Source organism: Pelobates fuscus, chromosome 12, assembly GCF_036172605.1.
Source record: "Pelobates fuscus isolate aPelFus1 chromosome 12, aPelFus1.pri, whole genome shotgun sequence".
Lineage (NCBI taxonomy): Eukaryota > Metazoa > Chordata > Amphibia > Anura > Pelobatidae > Pelobates > Pelobates fuscus.
The window spans coordinates 2,652,100-2,680,037 of record NC_086328.1 but is presented as its reverse complement, the minus strand read 5'-3'; the positions used below and the strand labels follow the sequence as shown (position 1 = coordinate 2,680,037).

The 27,938-nt window shown below is 47.0% G+C and overlaps 1 protein-coding gene and 1 long non-coding RNA gene across 2 annotated transcripts in view; one reads left to right on the top strand and one right to left on the bottom strand.

Annotated features, from left to right (window-relative positions):
• The first annotated feature begins 7,686 nt into the window (after positions 1-7,686).
• On the top strand, positions 7,687-18,471 carry LOC134578953 (uncharacterized). The gene is made up of 2 exons (XR_010086149.1): positions 7,687-7,763; positions 18,072-18,471. It is a non-coding gene; the product is annotated as an uncharacterized LOC134578953 (long non-coding RNA).
• Positions 7,761-27,938, bottom strand: part of VAC14 (VAC14 component of PIKFYVE complex) — an 84,898-nt gene continuing 64,720 nt past the window's right edge. The window contains exons 13-19 of the mRNA XM_063438054.1: positions 18,328-18,466; positions 16,483-16,615; positions 13,047-13,221; positions 12,848-12,966; positions 12,640-12,719; positions 9,035-9,185; positions 7,761-8,431 (exon numbers count right to left, since the gene is read on the bottom strand). Of these exons, the coding sequence (XP_063294124.1) occupies positions 8,278-8,431; positions 9,035-9,185; positions 12,640-12,719; positions 12,848-12,966; positions 13,047-13,221; positions 16,483-16,615; positions 18,328-18,466 (951 nt within the window). The 3' untranslated portion in view covers positions 7,761-8,277. The remainder of the gene's footprint in view (positions 8,432-9,034; positions 9,186-12,639; positions 12,720-12,847; positions 12,967-13,046; positions 13,222-16,482; positions 16,616-18,327; positions 18,467-27,938) is intronic.

Below are 27,938 nucleotides of genomic sequence, written 5' to 3'. Positions count from 1 at the left end.
ATATATATACACACACACACACACACACACACCCCACACACCCCACACAACCTCCTTAAACTCACAGATCATCATCAACTCTAATATACTTAGAGATCCCTCATTCATCACATCATACAGGTAACCTAATAAAGAGAGACCCCGTAACAGATCCTAATGCAAAGAGACTCCCTCTAACCCAGAGATCCTCATACAGAGAGACACCTCTAACAGAGAACCCACCAAAAACAGAGATCCTATAACCTAATGCAGAGACCCCCTCGAATACAGAGACCCCGATACAGGGAGACTGACACAGAGAGACCCCCTCTAAAAGAGACCCTGATACAGAGAGATGCCCTCTCACATAGAGATCCTTATATAAAGATAAAGATATATATATATATATAAATTCAATTCTCTCTCTCTCTCTCTCTCTCTCTCTCTCTCTCTCTCTCTCTCTCTCTCTCTCTCTCTCTCTCTCTCTCTCTCTCTCTCTCTATATATCTATATATATATATATATTTCTGAATGTATTTTCATATTCCCCAGGACAAACAAACCATTAAAAGATGGTAAAATCCCTTCTATAGAGACCTAATAGTCCTGTTTACCTCTGGAATTATCTGCAGGGTGGGTGATACATAATGTCAGGTTAATAAATGGAAACGGCAAGCTGTCATCTGTCCAGCATCTAGGAGCCCAAATTATAGTATGTACTACACACAGTCTGCCATCTCTCCTCCCATTATACAAACTAAATGAATCCAAATGCATTTCTCATAGAGATCCAGCTTTGATCTGCACCCCATCATTTACTGGGCAATGGATCAGTCTGAGCATTCATCCCAGACATACAGCCAGATCCTCGTAAGGAAGTGTTTGGAATTAACGAGTATTTAGTGTGTAGTGAGAACTCAGCCAATGTAGTACTCCATGGAAACGTGCAGGATCATCCTGTAAACAGCACTGCCAGCTGAGCCATGTTTTGCCCCTGGGAGGGAAAGGGCTCCATAAACAGTTCTGCCACATGGATGATGTCATATAGATATCTGTATGTGATGCAGGAAGGGGGTTATTGTAACTTATCAGGCTTCCTTACAAGTGTAGTTCTGATAAGGGTGTGGGGGGGAGGGGGGAGGGGGGACAGGAGGGCGTGTGTTCCAGGTGATGGGGGAGAGGAGGACAGGGCGAGTGTTCCAGGTGATGGGGGAGAGGAGGACAGGGCGAGTGTTCCAGGTGATGGGGGGGAGGACAGGGCGAGTGTTCCAGGTTATGGAGGAGAGGAGGACAGGGCAAGTGTTCCAGGTGATGGGGGGGGGGGGGGGGGAGGACAGGGTGAGTGTTCCAGGTGATGGGGGGGGGGAGGAGGACTGGGCGAGTGTTCCAGGTGATGGGGGAGAGGAAGACTGGGCGAGTGTTCCCGGTGATGGGGGAGAGGGCGAGTGTTACAGGTGATGGGGGGAGGAGGACAGGGCAAGTGTTCCAGGTGATGGGGGGGAGAGGAGGACAGGGCGAGTGTTCCAGGTGATGGGGGAGAGGAGGACAGGGCAAGTGTTCCAGGTTATGGAGGAGAGGAGGAGAGGGCGAGTGTTCCAGGTGATGGGGGGAGGAGGACTGGGCGAGTGCTGCAGGTGCTGGGGGAGAGGAGGACAGGGCGAGTGTTCCAGATGATGGGGGGGAACACAGGGTGAGTGTTCCAGGTGATGGGGGAGAGGAGGACAAGGCGAGTGTTCCAGGTGATGGGGGAGAGGAGGACTGGGCGAGTGTTCCAGGTGATGGGGGAGAGGGCGAGTGTTCCAGGTGATGGGGGGGAGGAGGACAGGGCAAGTGTTCCAGGTGATGGGGGGGGGGAGGAGAACTGGGCAAGTGTTCCAGGTGATGGGGGAGAGGAGGACAAGGCGAGTGTTCCAGGTGATGGGGGAGAGGAGGACTGGGCGAGTGTTCCAGGTGATGGGGGAGAGGGCGAGTGTTCCAGGTGATGGGGGGAGGAGGACAGGGCAAGTGTTCCAGGTGATGGGGGGGGGAGGAGGACAGGGCGAGTGTTCCAGGTGATGGGGGGGGAGGACAGGGCAAGTGTTCCAGGTGATGGGGGGGGAGGAGGACAGGGCGAGTGTTCCAGGTGATGGGGGGGAGGACAGGGCAAGTGTTCCAGGTTATGGAGGAGAGGAGGAGAGGGCGAGTGTTCCAGGTGATGGGGGGAGGAGGACAGGGCAAGTGTTCCAGGTGATGGGGGGGGGGGAGGAGGACAGGGCAAGTGTTCCAGGTGATGGGGGGGGGAGGAGGACAGGGCGAGTGTTCCAGGTGATGGGGGGGAGGAGGACAGTGCGAGTGTTCCAGGTGATGGGGGGGAGGAGGACAGGGCGAGTGTTCCAGGTGATGGGGGGGAGGAGGACTGGGCGAGTGCTGCAGGTGCTGGGGGAGAGGAGGACAGGGTGAGTGTTCCAGATGATGGGGGGAACACAGGGTGAGTGTTCCAGGTGATGGGGGAGAGGAGGACAAGGCGAGTGTTCCAGGTGATGGGGGAGAGGAGGACTGGGCGAGTGTTCCAGGTGATGGGGGAGAGGGCGAGTGTTCCAGGTGATGGGGGAGGAGGACAGGGCAAGTGTTCCAGGTGATGGGGGGGGGAGGAGGACAGGGCGAGTGTTCCAGGTGATGGGGGAGAGGAGGACAGGGCGAGTGTTCCAGGTGATGGGGGGGAGGACAGGGCGAGTGTTCCAGGTTATGGAGGAGAGGGCGAGTGTTCCAGGTGATGGGGGGGGGGGAGGACAGGGCAAGTGTTCCAGGTGATGGGGGGGGGGAGGAGGACAGGGCAAGTGTTCCAGGTGATGGGGGGGAGGAGGACAGGGCGAGTGTTCCAGGTGATGGGGGGGAGGAGGACAGTGCGAGTGTTCCAGGTGATGAGGGGGAGGAGGACAGTGCGAGTGTTCCAGGTGATGGGGGGGAGGAGGACAGGGCGAGTGCTGCAGGTGCTGGGGGAGAGGAGGACAGGGTGAGTGTTCCAGATGATGAGGGGAACACAGGGTGAGTGTTCCAGATGATGAGGGGAACACAGGGTGAGTGTTCCAGGTGATGGGGGAGAGGAGGACTGGGCGAGTTTTCCAGGTGATCGGGGGAGAGGAGGACTGAGCGAGTGTTCCAGGTGATCGGGGGAGAGGAGGACTGGGCGAGCGTTCCAGGTGATGGGGGAAAGGACGACAGGGTGAGAGTTCCAGGTTATGGGGGGAGGAGGACAGGGCGAGTGCTGCAGGTGATGAGGGAGAGGAGGACAGGGCGAGTGTTTCAGGTGATGGGGGAGGAGGACAGGGCGAGTGTTTCAGGTGATGGGGGAGGGGAGGACAGGGCGAGTGTTCCAGGTGATGGGGGGGGGGAGGACAGGGCGAGTGTTCCAGGTGATAAGTGTGGGGGGGGGGGGAGGACAGGATGAGTGTACCAGGTGATGGGGGAGAGGAGGACTGGGCGAGTGTTCCAGGTGATGGGGGAGAGGAGGACTGGGCGAGTGTTCCAGGTGATGGGGGAGAGGAGGACTGGGCGAGTGTTCCAGGTGATGGGGGAGAGGAGGACTGGGCGAGTGTTCCACGTGATGGGGGAGAGGAGGACTGGGCGAGTGTTCCACGTGATGGGGGAGAGGAGGACTGGGCGAGTGTGGTGGGGGGAGAGGAGGACTGGGCGAGTGTTCCAGGTGATGGGGGAGAGGAGGACTGGGCGAGTGTTCCACGTGATGGGGGAGAGGAGGACTGGGCGAGTGTTCCACGTGATGGGGGAGAGGAGGACTGGGCGAGTGTGGTGGGGGGACGGGACAGGGTGAATGTTCCAGGTGACGAGGGGGGAGGACAGGCTCAGTGGTGTAGGTGTTGGAGGGAGGAGAACAGGCTCAGTGTTCCAGGTAATGGGAGAGAGGAGGACTGGGCGAGTGTGATCGGTGGGGGGGGGGAGGACAGGGTGAATGTTCCAGGTGACGAGGGGGGAGGACAGGGTAGGTGGTGCAGGTGTTCGAGGGAGGAGGACAGGGCGAGTGTTCCAGGTGATGGGGGAGAGGAGAACTGGGTGAGTGTTCCAGGTGATGGGGGAGAGGAGGACTGGGTGAGTGTTCCAGGTGATGGGGGAGAGGAGGACTGGGTGAGTGTTCCAGGTGATGGGGGAGAGGAGGACTGGGTGAGTGTTCCAGGTGATAGGGGGGAGAGGAGGACTGGGTGAGTGTTACAGGTGATAGGGGGGAGAGGAGGACTGGGTGAGTGTTCCAGGTGATAGGGGGGAGAGGAGGACTGGGTGAGTGTTCCACTTTATAGGGGGGAGAGGAGGACAGGGCGAGTGGGATGGGTGGTGGGGGGGGGGGGGAGGACAGGGTGAATGTTCCAGGTGACAAGGGGGGAGGACAGGGTAAGTGGTGTAAGTGTTGGAGGGAGGAGGACAGGCTGAGTGTTCCAGGTGATGGGGTAGAGGAGGACTGGGTGAGTGTGATGGTTGGTGAGGGTGGGGGGAGGACAGGGTGAATGTTCCAGGTGACGATGGGGGAGGACAGGGTAGGTGGTGCAGGTGTTCGAGGGAGGAGGACAGGGCGAGTGTTCCAGGTGATGGGGGAGAGGAGGACTGGGCGTGTTTTTCTGGTGATGAGGGGGAGGAGGACTGGGCGACTGTTCCAGGTGATGGGGGAGAGGAGACTGGGTGAATGTTCCAGGTGACGAGGGGGGAGGACAGGGTAAGTGGTGTAGGTGTTGGAGGGAGGAGGACAGGGCGAGTGTTCCAGGTGATGGGGGAAGGGAGGACTGGGCGAGTGTTCCAGGTGATGGGGGAGAGGAGGACAGGGGAGTGTTCCAGGTGATGGGGAGAGAGGAGGACTGGGCGAATGTGATGGGTGGTGAGGGCGGGGGGAGGTCAGGCTGAGTGTTCCAGGTGGTGAGTGGGGGTGGACAGGGCAAGTGTTCCAGGTGACGGGGGGGAGGCAGGGCGAGTGTTCCAGGTGGTGAGGGGGGAGGACAGGGTGAATTTTCTGGAGGGCAGGGTAAGCGGTGCAGGTGTTGGAGGGAGGAGGACAGGCTGAGTGTTCCAGTTGATGATGGGGGAGGACAGGGTAAGTGGTGCAGTTGTTGGGGGAAGAAGGACAGGCTGAGTGTTCCAGATAAGAGTTTGTGGCAAGACAGGAAGTGAGCATACCAGGTGAGTTGGGGAGAAGACAGTGTTTAAAAGCCAGGAGAGGGAGACCTATCATTATACACATTATCTGTGCTGAGCTTGAGGGCTGCTGCCCTGACATCACTGTATTAACCCTTCCTGCACTGAATCCCACAGCTGGCTCACACAGGCTGTGAAAGGTTCTGGCTGGGGAAGAGGTTACATAAACACAAGCACACAATGCCAGTTACCCGGAGCTCTCCTGGGTAAACTCTCTGCACAAAGCATTCCTGAGAGCTCTGAGCGGAAGCTTTGGGAGCTGGGCTCTAGGTCCGTGAGAATCCTGCTTAGGACCGTGGGAACAAGTGTCCTCCCTCCCCTCCCCCCCCCCCCTTCTTTCATACACAGGGGGCTCTTGGCTGCTCACAATGTGCTGATCCATGCAGGCTGGATCTTGTGACACACTGGGCAGCTCTAGCCCATGGATTCTGATGGGTGGCGGTGGGACTTTAATTCATTTAATCTGAGTCTGAGTTGGGTGCCTTATTGCATGTGTAGTATGACTCACATCTGACCTATCGCAGCTCAGATATGTCGCATTTACCAATCAAAAGATATACACAGTTAACCCCTTAAGGACCAAACTTCTGGAATAAAAGGGAATCATGACATGTCATGTGTCCTTAAGGGGTTAAAGGGACTCTCCACTGCCCCCCACTCACACTGTTTAGTACATATACTGCCAATGAAAAAATGTGTAATTACGGATTTATTTAAGTGCGGGTATATCTACAAACGGCTTGCAAAAGCTGCAGATCACAGACTCCCAATGCAGCTCAATTAGAAGTCTTTGCAAGGCAGGTGCTCTGGGCAATTGCTGCCTCTTGAGTTTATCTCCACTGAGCTAATCAAACCGGGAAGTAACAGGACTGGGTGTCTGATTGGCAGCCAAGGAGATGTATCAAGGTTCATTTATAAACTATAGAAATCTTCACTTTCAGTAATATGGGGGGGAGAAAGAAAGGGAGGACAACACTTCACACAAAGCATTTCAGCAAGCTAACATGATTTAGGTGTGTGGAGCATCCCATTAAAGGCTGGACACATGAGAATTTCCAAGCTTACATTACTGCACAGCCATCTGGTAATAATACACTATCAGACGTATTCAGCAATGTGTGAATGGCCAGTAATTCAAATTGGATTTAACATTTTAGGACAAATTAGGCAAATTGAAAACACAACTGATAACTATTCCAATTCAACTATTTTGGCCTAATATTTGAAACAGTAATATTGTTATGTGCCAAATGTATAAAACATCATTTATTGAACATGAAAAAGAATAGCAACATCAAATCAATATTACAACAATAAAATATATAAACAAGCAACAAAATGTCCAGAGCAGATGTTTAAAAAATATAGTAAACACAGTGTGAGGCCCCTTACACTGGAATGGCTACTGGAAAAAATGTGCACATATAAAATAATGATAAAAATTAAAAACAATCCCCAGACTCCTACGCTATCCCTGCCGGGGGGAGCTCGTAAACCGACCAAACAACCGTAGACGTCCTTCTATCCGATATTCCGTGCTGTACCTCCAATCCGGTCCTTTATTTACAGTCCGGTGGTGACTTGTGGTAGCTGTCGTGACTGGATCGATAGTCCCTGCACATCTCGTGTCTAGGGGTTGGCGTGCTCCCATCACCTTACTCGAAGGTCGGGCGAACAGGGTAAGTTGCTCTGGTTGACATATTCTTTACTCGGGGATATTCCCATGGCAACCCCCTTAGCCCAGACCCGGTAGTTTGGTCGGTTTACGAGCTCCCCCCGGCAGGGATAGCGTAGGAGTCTGGGGATTGTTTTTAATTTTTATCATTATTTTATATGTGCACATTTTTTCCAGTAGCCATTCCGGTGTTTACTATATTTTTTAAACATCTGCTCTGGACATTTTGTTGCCTGTTTATATATTTTATTGTTGTAATATTGATTTGATGTTGCTATTCTTGTTCATGTTCAATAAATGATGTTTTATACATTTGGCACATAACAATATTACTAATTTAATTTACATTAACCCTGTGTTGCTACCAGATCTAGTTTTGCTTCCCTTTATACATTGCTGTACTGGGGTACAGTGCTTTAGTGGTCATTACTTTATATTTGGAGCGCTCACATACCATTTTGTATTTTTTATAATTATGATTAAGTCGCTCCTCTGTATGTGATGCAGCCCGGTTTTTGATGTTTATTATTTTTTATTCTTTTTGTCAGTTACCTTGCATTGGTTTTGGTATTTGTTATCTAATATTTGAAACAGGCTTTTCTAAATTGTGACTTGTTGAGAATACAAATAACCTTGTGTGTGCACATTATGAGCAGTGTGAATAATTGTGCTTTGTCATCTTTACTGCAGGATTTATTCATTCAACACCTAATTGTAGGGAATTAAAAACTAAATTGCAAGAAGAGAGCACTTGGAAAAATAGTTTAAATATTATTTTAGCCTGAGTTTAGCTCTGCAGTTTTCAGTGTCACGTGAATAGACCTTATTTTTCCATCATTACTCTTTGCACAGGAAGGTCACTGAACGTGCATGTTAACCCATGTGGCAGCTGATATACCATCAACTCTACAACAACCTGGGAAAGTAGACCGTACAGGTGAGGAGTTGTTTTATTCTTTCATGACTTTACAAAAAACATGATCTATTTTCTTGCAGTTTGGTCAATTGTCATAGCACACTGTGAACCGATACAAGTGCGATGCGCTCCTGATTTCCACGAGTTATCACATTCCAGTATTTCTTGCTGAATTCCAAGTAAAGCTGGAAGAAATGTCCAGTCCTATTTCCAGCTATTTACTAATGTGCGGCTCTGTGTGGCAATCCATGGTGACGTTTTCTGGGCAGCTCAGTCGTTCTACTCAATTTAGAGCTGTGTGCATACAGTCTGACAGCTGCTTAACTACCCGCAACCGTGCGAGCACTGAAAGATGCTACATAGTGTCCAGTACAATAACCACATCAAAGCCAAGTCACAAGGTGCGTTAGGAAATATACTACACACCTTAACATACTTTACATCGACACAATAACTGTAACCTATATGTAAAGTAAAGATCTGTCAAGAGGGAGGGCATGGGAAGATCCCATCCAGGTTGCAGGGCACTGTGTAACTATAAAAGTCTCCGCTCCAAGATCTCCCCAGACACTGCTCGCTGGTGCCGTATCTCCAGGTGCTTGTGCTGCACCTTCTCAAAGTGCTGCAGTAACTCTCTGTAATCCATCCTGGCTGGATCCTCATTTGGAGATGCCGCTGGCTGTGTGTTCCTGAGAGGGGAGCAGAGGGAAAAATTAATGTGGAATCACAGCATGGGTATGGTATGGACTAAAAGCATGATGGGAGCCACGATCTTCAAATCAAAAGGAAAATTCCTGAAGTATGAAAAGGAAGCAACTTCCAAATTTGTTGTTCCAACATACTGTTACTTCAATGCACCATTACTTTCCTGCTATAACCTGTGTCTAATGTCTTACTGCTGACTGTAATGATGGTTTTTCTTGTACTTTCCTGCTATAACCTGTGTCTAATGTCTTACTGCTGACTGTAATGATGGTTTTTCTTGTACTTTCCTGCTATAACCTGTGTCTAATGTCTTACTGCTGACTGTAATGATGTTTTTTCTTGTCTGTTAATTCAAGTCCAGGAATAAGAGGTTCACATAGTTTGTTCTATTTTTTTAATTTACCTGTCCCTGTTTACCTGTCCACTGAGGCATGTTCTGCTAATGACTCTATACAGCCCAACCTGTCATGTACGCTGTGTGCGATAACCTAAACCTACTTTGATGGAAATCCCATAGGAGGCGGTCTTTATGGCATTTTAATAATCTTGCATCGGGCCATTTAAATAGTCTAAGAGGTGATGCTTACCCAGATCTCATGAGCTGAGGGTTAGGGACGCACTGTAACCGGTGAGACAGCAGTTGGAAAGCGCTGCTTTGTGGGAGGAGCATTAGTAGTCCGTATAGGGCTCTGATCAGGTAGGGGTGGTTCTCTACATCCAGGAGTTGAAGACGAAGATCTGTAAGGAAAGGAGACATACAACATGAATGCTGCAGTCCCAGGATTGCTTATAACGGCAGTGCCGAGACTCAGTATCCACAGTGTGTAATGTGGGTTTATGTCTCATGCAGCCTGGATGGACTTCTTCTCCCCCAGCCCAACCAGAAATAATATCAGTGCTGTACTGTTCGTCTGACGTGAATAGTGCAAGTCACAGTTTAGAATGAAATCACACCTGACAGACTGGAAGGAGAGTCTCCTTGACAATAAGAATTGTTATTGCAGGACTGTAGGCTTCCCTTCTGTCCAACGCTTGGGATTTATAAATACAGATTACTCCCTGACTCCTCCACTGCAGCATCCAGGCTGACATCACCTGCAATCTCCTCCAATCCATTGTGGAGGTACACATGCCTGGCCAAACGCTGCTAAGCAAGACTGCCTCTGGAGGGCTGTTTAACCCTGCAATGTAAACAAGTGGAAGTGTTTTACAACGCAGGGTTAAAATGATAGGACCACTGCACCCAGATCACTTCATTAACTTACGCCATTGAGATGAAGTGGTTTGGGTGACTATAATGGATTTTTTTCTTTGCATATTGTTATTAATGCATTATCTATTTAATGCCATATAAAATGGAGGTTAATCTCTGCCTATTGTGTTCCATAAATTGTTCTGCTTCAACATATCCATCAATATTTCATCTGTGTACAGTGCTTCCCACTTCCAGTAGCAGTAATTGTACAGTTTGTGTGATTGCCACGTCCAGTAGCAGTGTAATTGTACAGTTTGTGTGATTGCCACTTCCAGTAGCAGTGTAATTGTACAGTTTGTGTGATTGCCACATCCAGTAGCAGTGTAATTGTACAGTTTGTGTGATTGCCACTTCCAGTAGCAGTGTAATTGTACAGTTTGTGTGATTGCCACGTCCAGTAGCAGTGTAATTGTACAGTTTGTGTGATTGCCACATCCAGTAGCAGTGTAATTGTACAGTTTGTGTGATTGCCACTTCCAGTAGCAGTGTAATTGTACAGTTTGTGTGATTCCCACGTCCAGTAGCAGTGTAATTGTACAGTTTGTGTGATTGCCACTTCCAGTAGCAGTGTAATTGTACAGTTTGTGTGATTGCCACTTCCAGTAGCAGTGTAATTGTACAGTTTGTGTGATTGCCACGTCCAGTAGCAGTGTAATTGTACAGTTTGTGTGATTGCCACTCCCAGTAGCAGTGTAATTGTACAGTTTGTGTGATTGCCACGTCCAGTAACAGTGTAATTGGACAGTTTGTGTGATTCCCACTTCCAGTAGCAGTGTAATTGTACAGTTTGTGTGATTCCCACGTCCAGTAGCAGTGTAATTGTACAGTTTGTGTGATTCCCACGTCCAGTAGCAGTGTAATTGGACAGTTTGTGTGATTCCCACGTCCAGTAGCAGTGTAATTGGACAGTTTGTGTGATTGCCACGTCCAGTAGCAGTGTAATTGTACAGTTTGTGTGATTGCCACGTCCAGTAGCAGTGTAATTGTACAGTTTGTGTGATTGCCACATCCAGTAGCAGTGTAATTGTACAGTTTGTGTGATTGCCACGTCCAGTAGCAGTGTAATTGTACAGTTTGTGTGATTGCCACTCCCAGTAGCAGTGTAATTGGACAGTTTGTGTGATTGCCACGTCCAGTAGCAGTGTAATTGTACAGTTTGTGTGATTGCCACGTCCAGTAGCAGTGTAATTGTACAGTTTGTGTGATTGCCACGTCCAGTAGCAGTGTAATTGTACAGTTTGTGTGATTGCCACGTCCAGTAGCAGTGTAATTGTACAGTTTGTGTGATTGCCACGTCCAGTAGCAGTGTAATTGTACAGTTTGTGTGATTGCCACGTCCAGTAGCAGTGTAATTGTACAGTTTGTGTGATTGCCACGTCCAGTAGCAGTGTAATTGTACAGTTTGTGTGATTGCCACGTCCAGTAGCAGTGTAATTGGACAGTTTGTGTGATTGCCACATCCAGTAGCAGTGTAATTGTACAGTTTGTGTGATTGCCACTCCCAGTAGCAGTGTAATTGTACAGTTTGTGTGATTGCCACTCCCAGTAGCAGTGTAATTGTACAGTTTGTGTGATTGCCACTCCCAGTAGCAGTGTAATTGGACAGTTTGTGTGATTCCCACGTCCAGTAGCAGTGTAATTGTACAGTTTGTGTGATTCCCACGTCCAGTAGCAGTGTAATTGTACAGTTTGTGTGATTGCCACGTCCAGTAGCAGTGTAATTGTACAGTTTGTGTGATTGCCACTCCCAGTAGCAGTGTAATTGTACAGTTTGTGTGATTGCCACGTCCAGTAGCAGTGTAATTGGACAGTTTGTGTGATTGCCACGTCCAGTAGCAGTGTAATTGTACAGTTTGTGTGATTGCCACGTCCAGTAGCAGTGTAATTGTACAGTTTGTGTGATTGCCACGTCCAGTAGCAGTGTAATTGGACAGTTTGTGTGATTGCCACTCCCAGTAGCAGTGTAATTGTACAGTTTGTGTGATTGCCACATCCAGTAGCAGTGTAATTGTACAGTTTGTGTGATTGCCACGTCCAGTAGCAGTGTAATTGTACAGTTTGTGTGATTGCCACATCCAGTAGCAGTGTAATTGTACAGTTTGTGTGATTGCCACGTCCAGTAGCAGTGTAATTGTACAGTTTGTGTGATTGCCACGTCCAGTAGCAGTGTAATTGTACAGTTTGTGTGATTGCCACTCCCAGTAGCAGTGTAATTGTACAGTTTGTGTGATTGCCACTTCCAGTAGCAGTGTAATTGTACAGTTTGTGTGATTGCCACATCCAGTAGCAGTGTAATTGTACAGTTTGTGTGATTGCCACGTCCAGTAGCAGTGTAATTGTACAGTTTGTGTGATTGCCACATCCAGTAGCAGTGTAATTGTACAGTTTGTGTGATTGCCACGTCCAGTAGCAGTGTAATTGTACAGTTTGTGTGATTCCCACGTCCAGTAGCAGTGTAATTGTACAGTTTGTGTGATTGCCACATCCAGTAGCAGTGTAATTGTACAGTTTGTGTGATTGCCACGTCCAGTAGCAGTGTAATTGGACAGTTTGTGTGATTGCCACGTCCAGTAGCAGTGTAATTGTACAGTTTGTGTGATTGCCACATCCAGTAGCAGTGTAATTGTACAGTTTGTGTGATTGCCACTCCCAGTAGCAGTGTAATTGTACAGTTTGTGTGATTGCCACATCCAGTAGCAGTGTAATTGTACAGTTTGTGTGATTGCCCTGCTCTGTTTCCCTCTGACACTTGGTGTCCTGCTGTTACCCCCTGCTGTGATCAAGCTGCCCTGTGCTAATGCAGACATGTAAGCCAACTCATCGCTTCCGCTCTATTTCCTGCGTACACTACTGGATAGCATGTGTACCAGGGCTGCATAGTTATTACATAAACACTCAGCTGGGGGGAGACAGAAGAGGGCAGATCGGGGCACTTACACGTGAAGATGGGGCACTCTATGAGCTGTACCAATTTGTCAACTTCAGTCAAGAAATCCACTGTAACCTCCAGGTCTCCACTGAGGGAATGAGTCAAGGAATCAACCTTCTGGTAGGGGTGGTTAACCACTTCACTGCTGGAACGATTATATGGAGGGAGGGAGGGGGAGAGAGAGAAATTTGCTGTGTGCACTTTATAAAAGGATACAATTTCTGGATGAGGTGGTACGCATGCTCGTAGTTCTGAGTTAGGAAGCACAGGGACACTGTAGCCACGGGATTGTGACACCACGAGCGGTACAAGCAGCAGAAGAGATTGCGACTTTCCTAGAACAGACAGCAGATACAGAATGACTGGCCAAGCTGTGCTTGGTAGGGTTCTAAACTGGCTCTAGTAAGATACTTACCGGTGTCTGTAAGTCCTTTAGTTGGCTGCGGAGCTGGAACAGTTCGGAGGATGTTAGCATGATGCTGTTCAGATTCTGAACCATAGTGGAAGCAAACTTCAAATCTTCCTCCCGCAGTAAGATGTCAGCCATAGCATGGAAGATATTGTCAGCATTCAGGAGAAGGCACAGCTGTCTGCACAGAGTGTACAGGGCATACGGTTAGAGCACAATCCAAATCACGGCAATGCAGAGAGTAAATATGAGAATACCCCGAGATACATGTACTGGCAGTCATATAACCGTAACCCATAGCCTTTCCAAGGAAAGATACATGTCCTAGTCAGGGGATGTGACCCATGGTCCTCCTCTCACTGCAGCCTATGCCTGATTAGCAAACAGCACAGGAGTCTGTGTGCCGATAAAGAGTGTAAAACACAGCTTGAAAAAGCAGAATACAACACATTCCACAGCTCAGACAATGTGAGGGGAACTGAGCAGCTTTGCTGCCCTCACACATCGCCTATAAAGGCAAGGCCCTGCATGCTGTAAACTAAACACACAATGGACAGGTAGCCCATCACCGTACCCCCTCATACACAGCCCGCTTTGTGACAATGTTATTCATCAACGTGTCGCCTAAGAATCTGCGTCAATTCTGAATGTCTTTCTAATATTAGTTGTACCATTTCATATTAATTAATATTTACACTGATAAAGTATTGTATTTTCTGGCACAGAAATGGGGGCAGAATACACAGAATATTTGCATGGTTTGGGGGGCATTATGAATAAGTGGTTGTTTTCAGATATGGGCATCGGTCATGTATAAACTATTACTTGAACCTTTTCACATTTGTGGCTTTTTTTTTTTTTTACCTGTGGTGCTGAAATATAATCTGTTTCAAAGACTTTTTATTCCTCCACTTTTTTTGCCTCTGATTTCACCCTCGACAACTTTCTCAAAATAAATGCAAATGAGCAATGGAAGTAGGAAAAAATATAATTTAATTACAGATTAAACAAAAAGGAAAATCCGCTGTGCCTCCCTAAAAGCATTATGGGAGATGTAGTGCATAACATGTGGCCTGGTCTAGATGCTTCACTGGAAGCCTAGGACTACACCCCGTTTCAAATTATTATGCAAATTACATTTTTCTCATTTACCTAAATAATTGATGTAAATAACAGTCAGCATAATTCTCATGTTATCAACTATTAAGAGTACAATTCAAATTTTATTGAACAAACCTCCTAATGATAACAGTATTTTTTGTAAACATAAACGTACAATGCACTGTTCCAAATTATTATGCACAGTAAGTTTCAAAACACTTTATAGGCTGTAAAGAACTGAAAATTGTCATTTGTTGTGTTTGCAACATATTTACTGACATCAAAAGCTATTTCAATCAAACTTATAACAACATTTTAACTTTTTAAACATTTTAACAGGTCACGTTACATTTTAACATAGGACCCCTTATTTGATAGCAGCTTCACAAGTCTTGCATCCATTGAACTTGTGAGTTTTTGGACAGTTTCTGCTTCAATTTGTTTGCAAGATGTCAGAATAGCCTCCCAGAGCTGCTGTTTGGATGTAAACTGTCTCCCACCGTCATAGATTTTTTTGTTTGAGGATGCTCCAAAAGGTTCTCAATAGGATTGAGGTCAGGGGAGGATGGAGGCCACACCATGACTTTATCTCCTTTTATCCCCATAGCAGCCATTGATGCAGAGGTATTCTTTGCAGCATGAGATGGTGCATTGTCATGCATGAAGATGATTTTATTACGGAAGCATAGTTCTTCCTTCTGTACCAGGGAAGAAAGTGGTCAGTCAGAAACTCCACATACTGCAGAGGTCATCTTTACACCTTTGAGCAGCTCTCTTCCCATGATTCCGGCCCAAAACATGACTCCACCATCGCTTGCTGACGTCGCAGCCTTGTTGGAACAGGGTGGCTATCCACCAACCATCCACTACTCTATCCATCTGGACCATCCAGGGTTGCACGGCACAGATCAGTGAACAGGACTGTTTGAAAATTAGTCTTCATGTATTTTTCTGCCCAATGCAGCCATTTCTGCTTGTGAGCATTGGTTAGTGGTGGCCGAATAGAAGGTTTATGCACAGTTGCAAGACTCTGGAGGACTCTACACCTTGATGTCCCTGGGACCCCAGAAGCACCAGCAGCTTCAAATATCTGTTTGCTGCTATGTAATGGTATTTTAGCAGCTGCTCTCTTGATCCGATGCATGGATCTGGCAGAAATCTTCCTCAATGTGCCTTTATCTGCACGAACCCGTCTGTGCTCTGAATCAGCCACAAATCTCTTAATAGTGCGATGCTTAAGTTTTCATGAAATATCTAATGTTTTCATACCTCGTCCAAGGCATTGAACTATTTCACTCTTTTCGGCAGCAGAGAGATCCTTTTTCTTCCCCATATTGCATGAAAATGGTGCTCTGCTTGATAATGCAGAACAACCTCTTTTAGTAGTTTTTCCTTAAATTGGGCTCACCTGGCAATCTATTATCACAGGTATCCGAGATTGTTTTCAGTGATCAAAAGAGCCCTGAGATACAATGCCATCCATGAGTTAAACTGAAAAACAAAATATTTAATCTTTGTGACACTTAGATAGAATTTGCATAATAATTTGGAACAGGGTGTAGGTACCTGAAAAGCTTTAAGAGAATGGAGAGAACCTCCACAGTGAGCACACAGCGTGCAGGACACATGGAAATGAAACCATACATCTGGAAGGCAGAACTTTGTGCATCTATTGTTCAGTGAGAGGACTTTAAATCAGTTTTAATCTCATTAAATAAGTATAAACGTTAATTAGTGTCCTGATTTCACAGTGAAATAGTGACAGCAGCAGATTCCATGGAAGTTCTGTGGTAGGGAGAGGGCGGTAATACGTATTTGGCCTTCCCATAGGAAAGCACTGCTTGAATATGGGGATTTAACCAACGCTGGAGGTCCTCATGCAGAGCGGCTGGAAGTCCAGCATCAGGCGACCAAAAGTCGCTTAACCACCAGGAAGTGCCCGGAGTGGCTGTCTGACAGCCACTAGAGCCAGTCTTAGTCGTGCAAGGCAATCATTTTTTCTAAAACTGCAATGATGTACATTGCAGGACTAAGGGGGGCAGGCACACTGTACACATATTTATTTAAAATTAGATTAAGTGGTCTGGATGCCTATAGTGTCCCTGTAAAATCGCCATTTCTCAGAAACACCAGGGCTTACATTTGTCAGCATGCAGTAACAGCAACTAGGCACCACTAGCACAATATTAAGCTGCAGTGGTTTTGGTGCTCTAAGTGTCCCTTTAAACGACACACGGGCAGACTGAAATAATACAGCTGGAAAGAGATCATCACTGCCATGACCAGAATGATGACAGAACCGAGGCTTCCGAGCCCTGGGTGCCCTTGGTTCCTCACTCACCGGATGATAAAGGCTCCTCTGCTCTCCAGAAGTTTTCGCTCACTGCTGAAACGTTTCAGAAGGTTTATCATGAAGCGGTGGAAATAGGAGTTCATGGTAGGTGTGGAGGGTGAACACTCGTGACCCCGGGCACCTGAATAAGGTGACAGACACAAAATGAAACGAGACAGTCTGATCTATGGCTCGTTCTCTTGGGGTCAGTAAACCTGCTGATACAGGGATTTATCTACTAAACTGTGAACGGCAAAATTCAGGATTCAATGACCACGTGTGAAAAACGTTCCAAATCGGTTATTGTTTTCCTCTGAGGGAGTGCCTTGTATTGTATTCCAATGTGTTAAATAAAGGACCTCTTTTAACAAACAAGTTTCGAGTCCCGTATATTTGTGCTTGTGTTACAGAAGAATTTATATGTTTACTGGAAAAAACCCACAAAGAGAACAGATCACACTTGAGGAATAGACAATGAACACGTCCTTTATACTAATCAGAGGTTTGCACCATTATTAACTTATATCCCTGAGAACATGCCAAAAATCCTATACCCTTATGTCAAGTGGAGAAACTGGCTTTAAACAGCACCTCCCCTCAACTAGTTGTGCCCCAAGGTAGTGCGTTAGCAATATACCACCTGTAGCAGTCTCTCTCTGTACTAACAGGACATTCACCCCAGCTTGCCATGCCTTGTCCTCCCAGGTCAGCACAGACCCCTTCAGCCTATAATTACAAGGGAGGGATTCCACAGCAATAATCAAAGAGAAGCGTCTCTGCACAGCCTCCTAAGGCAGAGCTAGGAACCAGTGATATACAGCCAAAGCGAGGCTGTGCCCCTCCATTGCTAAGGAGCTCAGCTATTCAGGTCTGGTCAGACACACAACGCTAGACACAGATTGGCACAGCCCAGGAGACATCTTGTCCATCCAGTGCAGCCTTCTACCCGGGTAGGATGCGCTTACACAAACATTTTCACAGATTTCAGCACAAAAGCATTACTTCAACACACAGCTCACACTAACTCCGCAACAAGCAGATAGTCTGACTTAGCACAGAGCATCTGCTACACAGTCAGCATCAAAACACAGTTCACAATTATTCTACAACAAGCAGAGACCAACCATGCCTGCAGAGCATCATCGTAGAACTGCCAGCATCACACTTATACCACAACTAGCCGTGCCCAAGGGACAAAAATGGATTCCATGCAAAAAGAGGTTCTTAATTAAACTGGCATTTGCAAAAAAAAAATTTAAGGAAAATTGCAATCTTAGGCCAATATTGGGAGAATTAACTCAACATCCTCTATAGACTGTAAGATCGTTTGAGCAGGGCACCCATCTACCTATAGTTCCTGTAACAATTTGTTATCTCATTTGTTAAATTCTCCTTTTAATGTAAAGCGGTGCAGAATAAGCTGCCGCTATATAAATACCAATAATAATAACATGGCCAGAGAATAAAGTGTCGGATTGCGGTGTCCTGATCTCACTAACTGGGGGAGCTCTGTGTGCTCTGCATACCTTCATAATGCTAGAACCAAAATCAATATATTATCACAGTAAGCTTTGTTCTTTCTCTCTCCTTCTTTTCAGAGTATCCCAGGCTGCAACCTTGATTGGTGCCGTGTAAACATAATAATGCAGGTCAGACTTCACACCCTGTATTCAGGAACAACCAGCAGCTCTAACACACCAGGAAAATAACCTTGGAGTGCACTGCCCAGCAGGGAGACGTCATTGTGCTCTGTAAGAAATCATGCTTTAAGACTGCAAGACCCCTAAAATTAGACCACTGGAGACACCTGAGAACTTGTATTGAATCCATGATATCACGGAGCGAGTGGCTCACCTTGGCTGCCTCTGCTTGAAGCTGGAACATGCAGTTCTGATGGTCCAGATAGAAGGCCAGGACTGTCACTGGAAGAGTCTGTCTGTCCAGCTGGAGAAGAGGCAATTTCAGCTAAAACTTCTAGATCCTTTAGTATGACCTACATGAGGAGAAGCAGCAGAGAGTCACTAAAGGGTGGCAGGGAGCAGCAAAGGCCATATATTTAGAGAGGAGCACCAAAAATACCAATGCTCATTGTATAGCATATAAAGAACAATCCTGGTCTCCCTGAACACAGTATATAACTGCAGCTATAAGGTTATGGTGTAAGGAGGTCCCCTGTCTCCCCGCACACAGTGTATTATAACTGCAGCTATAAGGTTATGGTGTAAGGAGGTCCCCTGTCTCCCCGCACACAGTGTATTATAACTGCAGCTATAAGGTTATGGTGTAAGGAGGTCCCCTGTCTCCCCGCACACAGTGTATTATAACTGCAGCTATAAGGTTATGGTGTAAGGAGGTCCCCTGTCTCCCCGCACACAGTGTATTATAACTGCAGCTATAAGGTTATGGTGTAAGGAGGTCCCCTGTCTCCCTGCACACAGTGTATTATAACTGCAGCTATAAGGTTATGGTGTAAGGAGGTTCCCTGTCTCCCCGCACACAGTGTATTATAACTGCAGCTATAGGGTTATGGTGTAAGGAGGTCCCTGTCTCCCTGCACACAGTGTATTATAACTGCAGCTATAAGGTTATGGTGTAAGGAGGGCCCCTGTCTCCCCGCACACAGTGTATTATAACTGCAGCTATAAGGTTATGGTGTAAGGAGGGCCCCTGTCTCCCCGCACACAGTGTATTATAACTGCAGCTATAAGGTTATGGTGTAAGGAGGTTCCCTGTCTCCCCGCACACAGTGTATTATAACTGCAGCTATAAGGTTATGGTGTAAGGAGGTTCCCTGTCTCCCCGCACACAGTGTATTATAACTGCAGCTATAGGGTCATGGTGTAAGGAGGTCCCTGTCTCCCTGCACACAGTGTATTATAACTGCAGCTATAAGGTTATGGTGTAAGGAGGTCCCCTGTCTCCCCGCACACGGTGTATTATAACTGCAGCTATAAGGTTATGGTGTAAGGAGGTCCCCTGTCTCCCCGCAAACAGTGTATTCTAACTGCAGCTATAAGGTTATGGTGTAAGGAGGTCCCTCGTCTCCCTGCACACAGTGTATTATAACTGCAGCTATAAGGTTATGGTGTAAGGAGGTCCCCTGTCTCCCCGCACACAGTGTATTATAACTGCAGTTATAATGTTATGGTGTAAGGAGGTCCCCTGTCTCCCTGCACACAGTGTATTATAACTGCAGCTATAAGGTTATGGTGTAAGGAGGTCCCCTGTCTCCCCGCACACAGTGTATTATAACTGCAGCTATAAGGTTATGGTGTAAGGAGGTCCCCTGTCTCCCCGCACACGGTGTATTATAACTGCAGCTATAAGGTTATGGTGTAAGGAGGTCCCCTGTCTCCCCGCAAACAGTGTATTCTAACTGCAGCTATAAGGTTATGGTGTAAGGAGGTCCCTCGTCTCCCCGCACACAGTGTATTATAACTGCAGCTATAAGGTTATGGTGTAAGGAGGTCCCCTGTCTCCCCGCACACAGTGTATTATAACTGCAGCTATAAGGTTATGGTGTAAGGAGGTCCCCTGTCTCCCCGCACACAGTGTATTATAACTGCAGCTATAAGGTTATGGTGTAAGGAGGTCCCCTGTCTCCCTGCACACAGTGTATTATAACTGCAGCTATAAGGTTATGGTGTAAGGAGGTCCCCTGTCTCCCCGCACACAGTGTATTATAACTGCAGCTATAAGGTTATGGTGTAAGGAGGTCCCCTGTCTCCCCGCACACAGTGTATTATAACTGCAGCTATAAGGTTATGGTGTAAGGAGGTCCCTGTCTCCCTGCACACAGTGTATTATAACTGCAGCTATAAGGTTATGGTGTAAGGAGGGCCCCTGTCTCCCCGCACACAGTGTATTATAACTGCAGCTATAAGGTTATGGTGTAAGGAGGTCCCCTGTCTCCCCGCACACGGTGTATTATAACTGCAGCTATAAGGTTATGGTGTAAGGAGGTCCCCTGTCTCCCCGCAAACAGTGTATTCTAACTGCAGCTATAAGGTTATGGTGTAAGGAGGTCCCTCGTCTCCCTGCACACAGTGTATTATAACTGCAGCTATAAGGTTATGGTGTAAGGAGGTCCCCTGTCTCCCCGCACACAGTGTATTATAACTGCAGTTATAATGTTATGGTGTAAGGAGGTCCCCTGTCTCCCTGCACACAGTGTATTATAACTGCAGCTATAAGGTTATGGTGTAAGGAGGTCCCCTGTCTCCCCGCACACAGTGTATTATAACTGCAGCTATAAGGTTATGGTGTAAGGAGGTCCCCTGTCTCCCCGCACACAGTGTATTATAACTGCAGCTATAAGGTTATGGTGTAAGGAGGTCCCCTGTCTCCCCGCAAACAGTGTATTCTAACTGCAGCTATAAGGTTATGGTGTAAGGAGGTCCCTCGTCTCCCCGCACACAGTGTATTATAACTGCAGCTATAAGGTTATGGTGTAAGGAGGTCCCCTGTCTCCCCGCACACAGTGTATTATAACTGCAGTTATAATGTTATGGTGTAAGGAGGTCCCCTGTCTCCCCGCACACAGTGTATTATAACTGCAGCTATAAGGTTATGGTGTAAGGAGGTCCCCTGTCTCCCCGCACACAGTGTATTATAACTGCAGCTATAAGGTTATGGTGTAAGGAGGTCCCCTGTCTCCCTGCACACAGTGTATTATAACTGCAGCTATAAGGTTATGGTGTAAGGAGGTCCCCTGTCTCCCCGCACACAGTGTATTATAACTGCAGTTATAATGTTATGGTGTAAGGAGGTCCCCTGTCTCCCTGCACACAGTGTATTATAACTGCAGCTATAAGGTTATGGTGTAAGGAGGTCCCCTGTCTCCCCGCACACAGTGTATTATAACTGCAGTTATAATGTTATGGTGTAAGGAGGTCCCCTGTCTCCCTGCACACAGTGTATTATAACTGCAGCTATAAGGTTATGGTGTAAGGAGGTCCCCTGTCTCCTCGCACACAGTGTATTATAACTGCAGTTATAATGTTATGGTGTAAGGAGGTCCCCTGTCTCCCCGCACACAGTGTATTATAACTGCAGCTATAAGGTTATGGTGTAAGGAGGTCCCCTGTCTCCCCGCACACAGTGTATTCTAACTGCAGCTATAAGGTTATGATGTAAGGAGGTCCCCTGTCTCCCTGCACACAGTGTATTCTAACTGCAGCTATAAGGTTATGGTGTAAGGAGGGCCCCTGTCTCCCCGCACACAGTGTATTATAACTGCAGCTATAAGGTTATGGTGTAAGGAGGTCCCCTGTCTCCCCGCACACAGTGTATTATAACGGCAGCTATAAGGTTATGGTGTAAGGAGGTCCCCTGTCTCCCTGCACACAGTGTATTATAACTGCAGCTATAAGGTTATGGTGTAAGTACATCCCCTGTCTCCCCACACACAGTGTATTATAACTGTAGCTATAAGGTTATGGTGTAAGGAGGTCCCCTGTCTCCCCGCAAACAGTGTATTCTAACTGCAGGTATAAGGTTATGGTGTAAGGAGGTCCCTCGTCTCCCCGCACACAGTGTATTATAACTGCAGCTATAAGGTTATGGTGTAAGGAGGTCCCCTGTCTCCCCGCACACAGTGTATTATAACTGCAGTTATAATGTTATGGTGTAAGGAGGTCCCCTGTCTCCCTGCACACAGTGTATTATAACTGCAGCTATAAGGTTATGGTGTAAGGAGGTCCCCTGTCTCCCCGCACACAGTGTATTATAACTGCAGCTATAAGGTTATGGTGTAAGGAGGTCCCCTGTCTCCCCGCACACAGTGTATTATAACTGCAGCTATAAGGTTATGGTGTAAGGAGGTCCCCTGTCTCCCCGCACACAGTGTATTATAACTGCAGCTATAAGGTTATGGTGTAAGGAGGTCCCCTGTCTCCCTGCACACAGTGTATTCTAACTGCAGCTTTAAGGTTATGGTGTAAGGAGGTCCCTCGTCTCCCCGCACACAGTGTATTATAACTGCAGCTATAAGGTTATGGTGTAAGGAGGTCCCCTGTCTCCCCGCACACAGTGTATTATAACTGCAGTTATAATGTTATGGTGTAAGGAGGTCCCCTGTCTCCCTGCACACAGTGTATTATAACTGCAGCTATAAGGTTATGGTGTAAGGAGGTCCCCTGTCTCCCTGCACACAGTGTATTATCACTGCAGCTATATTAGTAGGTTACAAAAAGTCCAGATCTGGTCAAATATACAATTTGTATTAATTCAGTCAGGACCAACAGTAATACGTAGGACTAGCATTCATTTTTCATTCGGGGTTAAAAAGACAGTGCTGGTTTCCTTGCCCGTGACATATTGGCACTGTTCCTGTGGAACTCGCTTCCCTCCTCCGTTAGATGCTCACCCAGTCTCCACTCCTTCAAAAAATCATTAAAAACCCACTTCTTAATAAAAGCGTATCAATTAAACTGTTAATAGCTCCCAACTGATTCCTCTTCTGCAACTGTCACTAGTCTAATACTATCCTTACCTTTTTGTGTTATTTTACCCCACTCCCTCTAGCATGTAAGCTCATTGAGCAGGGCCCTCAACCCCTCTGTTCCTGTGTGTCCAACTTGTCTGGTTACAACTACACGTCTGTTCGTCCACCCATTGTAAAGCGCTGCGGAATTTGACGGCGCTCTATAAATAAAATAATAATAATAATAATATTGCGGGTGTATAGTCTGCATTTTTAAGGCTGGTTAAGTTATAGAAGTCCCCAGGTAGAGCACGCACACATTGCGCCACAACACCACGTCTGATGCAATAAAGCGTGCAAGTGGGTAGAGATAAAATGCATGCTAGGCACTTACTGCTTCATGTTAACCAGTACTGTCATATATACACACACAACACAAGGCCTTCATTTCCAGCCTAGCCCAGTACTTAATGTCATGTGCTGGGGGCCCACATTTTTAATATACACCACCTTCTTATCCTGCAAAGAACAGGGATTTGTGCCCCTCATTAACTCTCCTCCTGTTGGAATGTCAATCACGCTGAGCAGCAAGCCATTATTAACCTTTAGCACGCTGCAGCTGGTCAGTGAGCCAAAAACATTCAATTCCTCCCTACTGGAAGGTTCTGTGGCAGAAAGATTTAACCATTTTGTTCCAGAGCCTGCAATATCATTAGACAGTGCATTATTTAACCCAGTGGCAGGAAAATAGCCTTCCTTTCACATCTCCCTAACAATCAGCCAGCCCCTAGGAGGAAGGGATATTGGGATCTCCCAGTTTGCAAAGGCTGAAGAATAGCAGCACATTAGCATGCAAAAGGCACAGTCCCAAACACTAGATTGCTCTGCAGCAGAGTCCTGGCCTTCCCAGTCACTATGGAAACAAGCACTGCAATCCCGCAGCTCGGGCATAGATCTGCTGGCAACATGTGGCTCAGATTTATTAACACTTTCAATGCTTACTGCAATCCTCTCCATTCTCCAGAATCCCAGAGATTAGTACAGTCACAGGTGATCCCAATGTCATTGTCTTACTAGATTGGCATCATGTGCCCCTAAAACACATTTCCTTCTGCTCTTAGTATTAAGTGGCAGGTTTATACATGTCGGTCTCTGAAACATGGTGATTAACCAGGGGTCCACATTGTTATTTTTAAAAACCTCTGACACAAATTTAGTATTTCCCTCCATTACAATCATGGGCAGTAGTTCTCGGTAAAATTTGCATTACTTTGATTGCCATCAGTAAATCACAGATATTCTCAGATCGCATTGGAAATGCCCTGAAGGGGTCATAGTGGCCCACTGGACTACCAATGGGGTTAAAGGCACGAAAAATGTTACAAACCCTGCTCTGCAGTGTCTCCATTACAGACAAGCAGCTGCCCGTGGAAACAAGTACAAACAGTTAAAACGCTACAAAAGTTACCATTTTTCTTGTATTTTTAATAAAATCTATTCTCACAGTGTGTTTATGCAAAGCCAGAGGAGTTAGCTTCTTGCTCAGTGTGATATTAGACTGCATTATACATATATAAAAACATAACTACATAGTGCAACATTACCAAGTTAAAGCATCTAAATCCTATCAAATGAAATATTACTGAGAAAGAGGAGCCGATTCCCACACTGAGCAATGTTACACAGAGAGAGAGAGAACCCGATTCCCACACTGAGCAATGTTACACAAAGAGAGAGAACCCGATTCTCACACTGAGCAATGTTACACAGAGAGCGAGAGAACCAGATTCTCACACTGAGCAATGTTACACAGAGAGCGAGAGAACCAGATTCTCACACTGAGCAATGTTACACAGAGAGAGAGAGAGAGAACCCGATTCTCACACTGAGCAATGTTACACCGAGAGAGAGAGAGAACCTGATTCCCACACTGACCAATGTTACACAGAGAGAGAGAGAACCCGATTCCCACACTGAGCAATGTTACACAGAGAGCGAGAGAGAACCCGATTCACACACTGAGTAATGTTACACAGAGAGAGAGAGAGAACCCGATTCCCACACTGAGCAATGTTACACAGAGAGAGAGAACCAGATTCCCACACTGAGCAATGTTACACAGAGAGAGAGAGAACCCGATTCCTACACTGAGCAATGTTACACCGAGAGAGAGAACCCGATTCACACACTGAGCAATGTTACACAGAGAGAGAGAGAGAGAGAGAACCCGATTCCCACACTGAGCAATGTTACACCGAGAGAGAGAGAGAGAACCCGATTCCCACACTGAGCAATGTTACACAGAGAGAGAGAGAGAACCCGATTCCCACACTGAGCAATGTTACACAGAGAGAGAGAGAGAGAGAGAGAGAACCCGATTCCCACACTGAGCAATGTTACACCGAGAGAGAGAGAGAGAACCCGATTCCCACACTGAGCAATGTTACACCGAGAGAGAGAGAGAGAACCCGATTCCCACACTGAGCAATGTTACACAGAGAGAGAGAGAGAACCCGATTCACACACTGAGCAATGTTACACCGAGAGCGAGAGAGAACCCGATTCACACACTGAGTAATGTTACACAGAGAGAGAGAGAGAACCCGATTCCCACACTGAGCAATGTTACACAGAGAGAGAGAACCAGATTCCCACACTGAGCAATGTTACACAGAGAGAGAGAGAACCCGATTCCTACACTGAGCAATGTTACACAGAGAGAGAGAGAACCCGATTCCCACACTGAGCAATGTTACACAGACAGAGAGAGAACCAGATTCCCACACTGAGCAATGTTACACAGAGAGAGAGAGAACCCGATTCCCACACTGAGCAATGTTACACAGAGAGAGAGAGAGAGAGAGAGAGAGAACCCGATTCCCACACTGAGCAATGTTACACAGAGAGAGAGAGAACCTGATTCCCACACTGAGCAATGTTACACAGAGAGAGAGAGAGAGAGAACCCGATTCCCACACTGAGCAATTTTACACAGCGAGAGAGAGAACCCGATTCCCACACTGAGCAATGTTACTGAGAGAGAGAACCCGATTCTCACACTGAGCAATGTTACACAGAGAGAGAGAGAACCCGATTCCCACACTGAGCAATGTTACACAGAGAGAGAGAGAGAACCCGATTCCCACACTGAGCAATGTTACACAGAGAGAGAGAGAACCCGATTCCCACACTGAGCAATGTTACACAGAGAGAGAGAGAACCCGATTCCCACACTGAGCAATGTTACACAGAGAGAGAGAGAACCCGATTCCCACACTGAGCAATGTTACACAGAGAGAGAGAGAACCCGATTCCCACACTGAGCAATGTTACACAGAGAGAGAGAACCAGATTCCCACACTGAGCAATGTTACACAGAGAGAGAGAACCCGATTCCCACACTGAGCAATGTTACACAGAGAGAGAGAGAGAGAGAGAGAGAACCCGATTCCCACACTGAGCAATGTTACACAGAGAGAGAGAGAACCTGATTCTCACACTGAGCAATGTTACACAGAGAGAGAGAGAGAGAACCCGATTCCCACACTGAGCAATGTTACACAGAGAGAGAGAGAGAGAGAGAGAGAGAGAGAGAGAGAGAGAGAACCCGATTCCCACACTGAGCAATGTTACACAGAGAAAGAGAACCCGATTCCCACACTGAGCAATGTTACACAGAGAGAGAGAGAACCCGATTCCCACACTGAGCAATGTTACACAGAGAAAGAGAACCCGATTCCCACACTGAGCAATGTTACACAGAGAGAGAGAGAACCCGATTCCCACACTGAGCAATGTTACAAAGAGAGAGAGAGAACCCGATTCCTACACTGAGCAATGTTACACAGATAGAGAGAGAGAGAACCCGATTCACACACTGAGCAATGTTACACAGAGAGAGAGAGAGAGAGAGAGAGAGAGAACCCGATTCACACACTGAGCAATGTTACACCGAGAGAGAGAGAACCCGATTCCCACACTGAGCAATGTTACACAGAGAGAGAGAGAGAGAACCCGATTCACACACTGAGCAATGTTACACCGAGAGCGAGAGAGAACCCGATTCACACACTGAGTAATGTTACACAGAGAGAGAGAGAGAACCCGATTCCCACACTGAGCAATGTTACACAGAGAGAGAGAACCAGATTCCCACACTGAGCAATGTTACACAGAGAGAGAGAGAGAACCCGATTCCTACACTGAGCAATGTTACACAGAGAGAGAGAGAACCCGATTCCCACACTGAGCAATGTTACACAGACAGAGAGAGAACCAGATTCCCACACTGAGCAATGTTACACAGACAGAGAGAGAACCCGATTCCCACACTGAGCAATGTTACACAGAGAGAGAGAGAACCCGATTCCCACACTGAGCAATGTTACACAGACAGAGAGAGAACCAGATTCCCACACTGAGCAATGTTACACAGAGAGAGAGAGAGAGAGAACCCGATTCCCACACTGAGCAATTTTACACAGAGAGAGAGAGAGAACCCGATTCCCACACTGAGCAATGTTACTGAGAGAGAGAACCCGATTCTCACACTGAGCAATGTTACACAGAGAGAGAGAGAACCCGATTCCCACACTGAGCAATGTTACACAGAGAGAGAGAGAACCCGATTCCCACACTGAGCAATGTTACACACAGAGAGAGAGAACCCGATTCCCACACTGAGCAATGTTACACAGAGAGAGAGAGAACCCGATTCCCACACTGAGCAATGTTACACAGAGAGAGAGAGAACCCGATTCCCACACTGAGCAATGTTACACAGAGAGAGAGAACCAGATTCCCACACTGAGCAATGTTACACAGAGAGAGAGAGAACCCGATTCCCACACTGAGCAATGTTACACAGAGAGAGAGAGAGAGAGAGAACCTGATTCCCACACTGAGCAATGTTACACAGAGAGAGAGAGAACCTGATTCCCACACTGAGCAATGTTACACAGAGAGAGAGAGAGAGAACCCGATTCCCACACTGAGCAATGTTACACAGAGAGAGAGAGAACCTGATTCTCACACTGAGCAA